Source organism: Limulus polyphemus, unplaced genomic scaffold, assembly GCF_000517525.1.
Source record: "Limulus polyphemus unplaced genomic scaffold, Limulus_polyphemus-2.1.2 Scaffold833, whole genome shotgun sequence".
NCBI classification, from domain to species: domain Eukaryota; kingdom Metazoa; phylum Arthropoda; class Merostomata; order Xiphosura; family Limulidae; genus Limulus; species Limulus polyphemus.
Window position 1 is genome coordinate 51,226 of NW_013666443.1, and position 9,585 is coordinate 60,810.

At 32.6% G+C, this 9,585-nt stretch overlaps 1 protein-coding gene across 1 annotated transcript in view; it reads right to left on the reverse strand.

Annotated features, from left to right (window-relative positions):
- LOC106460774 (pancreatic triacylglycerol lipase-like) overlaps window positions 1-8,700 on the reverse strand; it is a 27,560-nt gene extending 18,860 nt beyond the window's left edge. The window contains exons 1-6 of the mRNA XM_013920510.2: window positions 8,542-8,700; window positions 7,540-7,802; window positions 5,825-5,971; window positions 4,732-4,840; window positions 1,416-1,532; window positions 779-895 (exon numbers count right to left, since the gene is read on the reverse strand). Of these exons, the coding sequence (XP_013775964.1) occupies window positions 779-895; window positions 1,416-1,532; window positions 4,732-4,840; window positions 5,825-5,971; window positions 7,540-7,802; window positions 8,542-8,641 (853 nt within the window). The 5' untranslated portion in view covers window positions 8,642-8,700. The remainder of the gene's footprint in view (window positions 1-778; window positions 896-1,415; window positions 1,533-4,731; window positions 4,841-5,824; window positions 5,972-7,539; window positions 7,803-8,541) is intronic.
- Window positions 8,701-9,585: the final 885 nt, after the last annotated feature.

Below are 9,585 nucleotides of genomic sequence, written 5' to 3' on the forward strand. Positions count from 1 at the left end.
TGTTCAGGACGAACAATACTAAGGAAGCGGCAGTGTTACGACAGCGGAAGTCACGTGACGCTAGTAACACGTCCTGATATTCTAGAAGGATCATGTCTGTTCGTGGCAACTCTGGTCTTTTCTATGCGCCCTCTATTCTCGTATATAAGTGCGCCAGATAAAGCGAATTTAATTAATTAGAATAGAATTGCAGACAGACTGAGACGGACAATTGAGTCAAGCGCGGTAGTGACCGTAAGTAAAGTGCGTGAATCGTTGTGAATTATAGCGTGTGTTTAAGATAAAGTGACTGTGGAAATTAAGTGTATTGCAAAGTTGAGTTGAGAAAAAATAAACTAGTTTTATTTAAGAAATGACTTGTATTGCTGAAGTTTCTCGGAAAGAAATTATACAGGAAATTAACAAACGACCAGAGACGTAACAATAAACTGCATACATTTACATACAAAAAACATCTTTTCTACAAGCAAACATTTGCTGTATTTTTATATCATGGCGTAATGCATTGACGAAAACCAAATGGTCACCAAACAATACTATAACAATAAAACTTTTAACTAGGTAAATTTAAAAAGTCGTAAGTTTGTAACTAATAATCTTTCGATAAGGACTTTTTTTAGGCAATTTCACCTACTCGCCCTAATAAAGAGAACATTACAATCAACTTATTTATTACTTTTTATCAGAACTAATCAAAAGAAACCTGTAAACTCTGCAAGTATAAAAATATATAGTGATCGTCCAAAAGCTAGTAGTAATTGTTCTGAAATTCTGTTACCTTTTATTAAGCCTCGACGGAGAATAACATCTAAGGGTTGAAGAATACATCCTGGCTGAGTATCTCCGTTGTTGGGGTAAAAGTCAAGATGACCCACTGACTGTTCTATTCCATTTCCTTTAAAATATTAATTATAATGATTTAAACAGCTATTGAAACAACAGATGTATGTTTAGACGAAAATCAAAGCAACTGAAATTAACCGAGATGTGAATCTCTGAAAGAAATGACATCGTTTACACTTAGAGAAATAGTTTTAATAAAAGTTTAGAGCCTTGTTAAATACTGTAATATTTTTAATACATTGCTTAAAGTTAAATTTAATTATAATTTTGAAATAAAAATCCTATTGTCCATCATTCTCAAAATGTATTCTAAATCAAACTGATAGTGTAGAAAATAGATATGTTCTTTGAAATTAAGCCCTCCAGTGGCAGAGCGATACGTCTGCGGATTTATACTGCTAGAAGCCGGTTTTCGATACCCTTGGTGAGTAGAGCACAGATAGCCCTTTGTGTAGCTTTGTGCTTTATAACATACAACAACTACAACTTTCAAATTACATCCACTGTGAAATTTTATTGTGGTGACTAGAAGACTGAGTACTTGAAATGATTGAAAATTAGATAAGAATTACCAGGTATTATATCACTGCCAGTGTCCGTGTGGATGACATCAACAAACTGGGCGTCTGACGGATCAAGACGTACAACTGTTGGCATTCCGTTGAAGTACAGTCCAGAAGGATCTAGACCTAGCGTTCAATACATACATATATATTTATATATACACACACACATCTTAAGAATAAACAAAATGTATATTAAGCTATTCATAGGAGAAGGAATCGGTTATTAAATTCGATCAAATAATTTCAATCGAAAGCAGTAAGCGATAGCTGTATACAAAGTAATTATAAGTAAACTTTTGCAGTTCGATGTATCGTATCTCACAAAAGGTTTCACAGCTAATTTCTTTATTGTATGTTCTCGAAGACCCATCAGCACACAGACTACGTATTTTATAACTAAAAGGTACACGGTACCATGCAATGCTCACAAACAAAGTAATTCCCATGCTGCTACAATGAAAAGTGATAAACACTCCGTTTTTCATGCAGGATGATGCTCAAAGCCAGCGTTAGCTGTCGTTGGTCTCTCAAGCCAATACCATCCATTAATTTAATTTTAAATTTATTTTAGAATTGGCTCATTATGTATCTCATTGCTCTCCCCCCTCTCAAGTTAACAAAAGTATAAAAGTATGGAGCCGAGACTGATGGTGTCCCTCTACATATATGTAATCAGGTGAAACAAGTCTTGCGGAAGGACTTTCAGGACAGAATCATTTCACGTCACATTCCTCGTGAATGGCCATCTCGTACCTAACACCAGCTGATTTCTGGCTGTGAGGTTATCTAAAGTCATGCGTACCATGGGAAGCCTCGCACATTTCCTGACCCCAATTGTCTAGGAAGTGACCAGCATACCATATGAAATGTACATTGTTGCTGTAATGACACAGATTCAGTACATTATGGAAGCTAGAGGAGCACATTTTGAGCAGTCGCTGTAATTGATCAAACATGAAGTAATAGTGGAGCCCCTGGTGGTAATATGTGATAAGTGTGATATTTTAACATTTCTGTTTCATTTCATCTTCTTACACCATACCATTTGTGAGATATGAGAAGCTGAAGTGCAAAACATCTTTATAATCAACCTCTATACAAGCCTTATTTTTGCAGTAATTGTGAATTTTCAGTAAATTTAATCCAATTTGGCTTATTTGAGAAAATGTCATGAAATATTTCTATATGTAGTAAATCTAAATCATTTTTAACATTTAAATTATGGTCTCCATAAATGATTTAACTAGTGGAATTATGAACAAAGTAAGTACAGGACTTTTATATCTGGTATGTGGCATGCTTATATTTATCATGAACCACGATCGTAAAGGAATTTGTTCAAAACTCTAATGGAACAATCGGGCAAAAAAACATCTTAAAAAGCAGATTTATTCTTGAAACAACACCAAAAACCTTCCTTTTCAATAAGCAATACGACCCAAACATTGATAATAAGTAAAATAAGTGATTTCACGATTGTACACATCAAAATTTGCCGATTTTTTCATATTATTATTATTTCACAAGTCTACAGCAAAATTATCTAAGTATTTTGCACCAAATCCTAGACAGATATACTATATAAAGTACAGTAATTGTACATGACCTATTTAAAAGTTGATTATTTTTCATTGAAAGTTGATTTACATGGTTATAAATACATAATAGATACGATGTTGTTCTGAGCAGCTGCTTTTGTTCTTGACATGTGTTTACACGAAACCTCGGGCACAAAGCCACCTGGCTCAGTATATAATTACTTTAAAAGACACGAAGCTTTATTTAAAGCGATGTTTTGGACGTATTTGTTTTATTTTAAAAGGCTGCTTTTCTACTAGTAAAATTTTATGTGCGCTTAGTGGGGGTTGTGTCTTACTTTAGGCATATATTTGCCCATAGCCGTGTATTAAAAAAGACAACATCATAAAAATTGAGAATTTAAAATCTTTAAAAGGGGGATCGCAAAAAATCCGGTGTTTTCCTAGTGAGGGCGTTAGTTGTAAACTACAACTTGTGCATTTTCTAATGCATTAATTGGAAACCGTCACGTGAAAGGTTCCTGATTTTGCTGTCGCTATTGTTCATCATTACTCGAGTTTGCTTTCTTTGCGTGGATTTTCGTGACTATGTTTCAGCAAGTTTTTAACAGTGGACGATTACCATAGTAGATGTTTTTCCTAAGACGACGGTGGTGATCCTTTTTTACTATTTCTTATACTTACCTGAAATCGTGAGTGTGTATTCAGTATTTATTACCACTGCGTATAGCACTATTTCGTATAGCTATTACTATTTTTAAATAGTTGGTGTTAAGGTAGCGTTTGCAAATATTTTTGATAACTGGCGACTCACGCTAAGTATGTCGCTGTTGTCTATTTTGCACGCACAATTTGTGCCACCTTATTCTAACAAATATTTGTGCACGGCAGGCTGTTGAAGAATATACATATATGTCATGTAGACCTAAAAAGGCATGCATGTTACTACGTCTGTTTACATTGCATTAATCTATATTGTATTATCTTAGAAGAAACATTATTCCATTTTGGTGAGATTGCTTTGTTGCTGCTCGTCATTTGTTACATTACACTGTGACATTGATGGAAGGTAGTCATTAAATCTATGATGATACAATATTTGCTTTCAATATGGTTCATTGAGAACAACTTTACATTTTACTTGTTGTAGTTGTATACCAGAACATGTGTTTATTCTTTGTTGTACATTTATTATTTATTTTGAAAAAGTTCAGTGTGATGGTTGGGTGGAAAAAAAGCCAATGCAGCAGCAAACTGTTGAAAAACATGTAACATTCAAATGAATGTATATGCACGCATGTAGCTTAAAATTTATTCTCCATAAATGGACATAAAACTTAAGAATCAAAATGAGTAAAAATTGTTTTTAAAAAAGGGGAATATGGATCATGTCAAAAAAGTACAGAAACAAGTTGAATCAAAATGAAAAGATTATATTTTGAAGCCTATAACTAGAGATTCTAAAAAAAGGTAAGCAAACAAGGCTGGAAATAGATCTACATTATTTTCTAAAGCTAAAAAGCCATATTTTGACTCCATGTTTACAGTGCTTATCAATTTTAGTGGAGTCAAAATAGGGATTTTTAGCTTCAAAAAATAATATAGACATTATTTCCAGTTTTCTTTCTTTATTTTTTTTTGAAGTTGTAAGCCTAGTTGTAGGCTTGAAGTATAATATTTCCATTTCGATTCAACTTGTTTCTGTACTTTTTAGACGATCTCTATTCTCCCTTTTAAATTAACACCTTTTACTAATCTTGTTTTATTTAGGTTTGTATTCTTACCGGTAATTCTACCAATTTTGTCTATTCTCTCTCCGGTATAACCCGCCACGTGAGCCCCTAGACTGTGACCAATCAAGTGAAAGGCAGAAGGACTGACCTCTGTAGTTTTCTAAGCAGGTAGAGATAGATTATTAGTATGAATATTTGACAAATATTTATCTACATACTTTCTATGTTACTTATTTGTGTGTTTTAGGACTTTCGGGAAAAGCTACCTGTACATAGCCATCTTCAACTGATTTAATAGATTGCTAATCATTAAAACCATCACCAACTATTTATCTGCTATTGTTTAACCGTCACGCTAATAGAGCACCCACTGCCTCAAAATGCTGAACGCATTTTGGGGGGGGGGGGACGGGAAGCGAACCATGAAAACCTAGCTTTATAGTCTGGACATGCTAACCACCAGGCCACAACAAGCCATTTTTCTTTTGAAGTTATTCATTGTTGCTGTTTTTATCTTTAAGTACATACGGAAGCTCTCATTAAGATTCCAGAAATGAGGACAACCCTTACTAGAATAAGAATGATGAGCTAGATTCAAAAGAAAACTATATTTGAAGCTCAAATGCTACATTCTTAGTTGCTTAAATGTTAAACACAGACTTTTTTAACTGTCAGGTTTAAAGTACGATATCTGTTTAAACAAATTTCTTATTTCTTGCTAAGGATAAAACATGGAGACATGGTAACTAACTACATTTCAGACTAAAGCAGTGTTCTAGAAGATGTTGAGTCCAAACAAGGAGGGATAGTGAGATATACCTGTCATTGTCAAGCTGTTAAATCAAAGACTATATAAACAAAATTATTTGTTCAATTATTCCAGCATTACATAAATCTTGAATAAGGAACTATTTCCATCTGACAGTAAAACAAAGATGTTGAAATCTTAATTTTGGAAGCAGTGTTTTCTACGCTTATGAGATTGGAGCAGATATTCATTACTGTAATTAAGGGGAAATCCCGAAACTGTTTGATAAATACTTAAGTAGCCAAAAATATTATAAAAATGGGGGATTTGACCGTTTATTTCATAATTATCGGGCCTGACAGCTAATCTTTATAACTTTTATATGTATGCCGATACCTGTAGAAACTTGATCAAGGCTGCTATTTCTGCTCCAACTAATTCTGTGTTAGCTACAGCTTGAGGGTAATTTAGCGTATTCCCACCAGACCAATCTGTAGTGATGACGTTATAATCTCCTTGTTCCAATAAAGCATTCTTCATATCCTGTGTAGTCAAATATAAAGTAATAATGAAACATATTAACATTAACAGTCTGTTAAGGAATTATTATTTTCTCATTTAGTGAAAAGTGTACGCAAGGTAAACGTCGTTAACAGTAAATGAATAAAAGGTTCGTTAAACAATACAAAGGACACGTATTGCATGATCAATACAATATATATATATATATATATATATAGCTGCTTCTGAACTTGTTCAATGATAAATGTAAATTTTCTTTAATTCATAATTTAATCTGAATGAAACTTAAAGTTGTCTTTTAATCATAATAGATTTACCTTTGATCTGTTAATCTGATTAATTTATATTAGCTTTTAAGAAAAACGAAGAACCCCTTAGAGAAGAACTCCAACAGCAGTCTATTTTCTGCCAGTGAATTTGTTGATATTATGCTAAGTTATTTTTATCATTTTTATCCAAATAATAACGTCTCTGTAATGTGTGGCATTGTTCGACAGTTATTATGAATTAAACTTGACTCATCCAGTTATAAAGCTTTCTTACTGAGTTAGGCAGGAAATACAAGCATTAAAGTGCAAGACAAACAAGTCACTAGAAGCGCTCCAATATAAACTTTCAATCTTGTCTCTGTTTGCTTTGTAAGTCCATAAACTTACCGCCGCCCTACTAGAAGATGTTTATGTCTGTATTTATGAGAACAATCAGATATTAACCGTAGGATCAAGTAACGAATTAAGAAAATTTCTAAAATGTGTTAATGGTGTTTCAAATGAATTTTTTTTCGTATCTAGATATCCTAATATGTTTCGTGAACTCAGAAGGCACACATTATTGCCGTAATCAAATAATTTAACAACATTCTGTCAGCAGCACATTTCTGTTTATAAGATCTTTTGTTGTTTTATTCGATTTCGTTTGAGACAATAATAACATATTTTATTCCAGAAGACTTCTTTGGATCAGAGAATTTTGAGTTACATCACTTTTCATCAGTAACTCTAGAATAAATTAAAGAAAAATCTTTTAATCAAGTCTTGCTGAAAGAGGTTGATAATTCATATTCCTGCTATTTTTCATTCCTTTTTTTATCATTGCTAAATGACCTACTGAAGTCGTTTCAAGGACAAGCAGTATTTATTATTGCTCCAAATTAACTCCACGCTTGTTAAAAAGGGTTATTACTGTGAACAAGAATGTATGATAACTTTTTCTCCAGTTTTCGGTGAAAAAAAAAATACAAATCATATAGAGTGTGATCAAATTACTGATAATTTTTTTTTATCATTTTTTCTTCAGAAATTTATGGATAATAAAGAGAGAAGAGAGTTTAAGTTGAAAAACAAATTATAAAGTGTTTGGACGAGAGAAAGTGTTTTGAGAGAGATATACTCCCGGAGATCATCGAAAAGTTGAGTATTCATAACTTTTAAACATATTTTAGATAATTTTTAGATGTTAATGTTTAATTAATTTTCAGTATTAAATGAGACTCTCGTCGAAAGAGTTGTTAGAGTTGGCTAATTTGACGGCTGCCAAAACTTTGAAGCTAATTAATATATTATTCCTACCTTTGACCTGAAATCACTTACTTTCATCCAATCTCCGTAAACCTCTAAGCTATGGAAATAACCAGGAATAAGTATCTTCGTCTCTCGACTTGCACTAAATAGAGAATCTCCTGGTGACTCGATTGAGTCGATTTCTAAAATCACGTGGTTTTTCTTATTTTTTTGCGTATAAAGACGAAACTTCACGCCGATAACCTCACGATCCTGAGGAAGAAAATCCAGGGTGTCGAAAAAATTCCCTCCTTTCTTGAAACATCCCAACTCCTTGTAACAACCCTCCTCCTCTATTAGTAGTAATTAAAAATACTTGTTGTGATAGACATTTACTTTCCTACTTATAGGGTAATGCACTTTAGACAAAATTCAAACGGACAATTCTTAATCGTCCTATAAGAGAATTCTTTCTGAAATCATACAGATGAATTTGTACTTTTCTCATTCTATTCCTTCTGAAAAGAGTTATTCTCACTTTACCTTCACTGATATATTTGCATATTTCAGCTCATATAGTTTGAAGGACCACCAAAAAGAATCCTTGCTTAATATTTCTATAAACTAGCTTCAACTAACAACAGCAACAAAATACAATGCGTTTATTTGTTTATTTATTTTTAATTTGGAGGGTCAATTTTACCAAATTAATATAGATGTCGTCTTGATTTATTTAAGATTTAGCCTGTCATAGTAAAAATATCTAACTTCTCTAGCTATAAAACAACAACAAAATAAGTGTAGGTAACTAATATTTTAAAACTTCAGGGTCTTATTAGTAAACATATGGCCATAAAGGACTATAACAGCGCGTATACAATTAGTTTTGTTCATTTATTGAAAGACTCTTTATTTTAAAATAGTCAGAGTTTTATGGTGACATCTGTCTAGAAAGGTAAAAAATACAGCTGTAATCTTTACAATTTTGAAGAATTATAAATCATTTTTACCTAAGTATTCTACAGTATTTTTTCAAAGAATAAACTTTTATGAGTTCACTGAAACAGAATATAAGGACGACAAAACACTCACGAACGCTTCCTGGAGATTGAGGTTTATCCTCTTTGACAGGACTGTCATGTGATGAGGTTGCTACAAAAGAGATGAAAATGAGCACTATCAACTTGTTCATGTTCTTCCTTCAGTACGAATGGGGAAGCGCGAAAACTGTTCCAACTTCTATTATCAAACAAGGAAAAGCCTCGTTATAAAGCTGAAAGTTATCAGTCTTAAGGAAAAGTCTTGCATTTCAGTGTAAATCCTTCAAAATATCTTCAGGGTCATATGATGCCTTGTTTTATACACCAGATCTAGCTTTATGTATTTTAAATTGTATATATATTTTTTGGCACACTTCCAGTCAAATGCAGAAACAAGGAAAAGAAGCTATAAATGAATGTACTTTGTCGGTTGTCCATTATTATGTTATGTTGTCCACTGAAAAAACTTGTAAGTTGCTTTTGGGTAATAGAATTTCTAAAATCGAGTTTTGTTATTGCCCAACATTTCAACAGAAAATAAGATAATACAACCACCCTAAATTGTTCAAATATTGAAATTTTCCAGGTGAAATAAGTTAGTATAAAGTATAACAGATAATAAATATTGTATAATATTTTGACTTAACTCCAAATCAGGTAACTCATTAGAAGACTTGACATAGTGAACATTCAATGACTTATGCTACCAAATGCAAGTATGGAAAGTATTGTTTGTTTGCTGTTAAGCGCAAAGTTGCACAATGGGCTATCTGTTCTCTGCCCACCTCTGGCATCGAAACCTAATTTTTAGCAAGGAAGTATTGAACTAAGTTGAAATTAACGGGAAATATTATTTTGTGTTGTTTTACACTGTATTTATGCAATGTCGCTTGAGTACAAAACAAAAATTATTTGGTGCTGTAAGGTTTTGTTTATCTATGATAACTAAATGCCTTTGTTGACGGATTGCTTTATTATTAATATAAGAAGTACGTTGAAAGTATGATTTACTCATTTTTTCTGAAACATCAACTAAATACTAATGTGCAGCTAGAACAGCACAGTAACAAAAATGTCCTACAACTCATTTTTGATT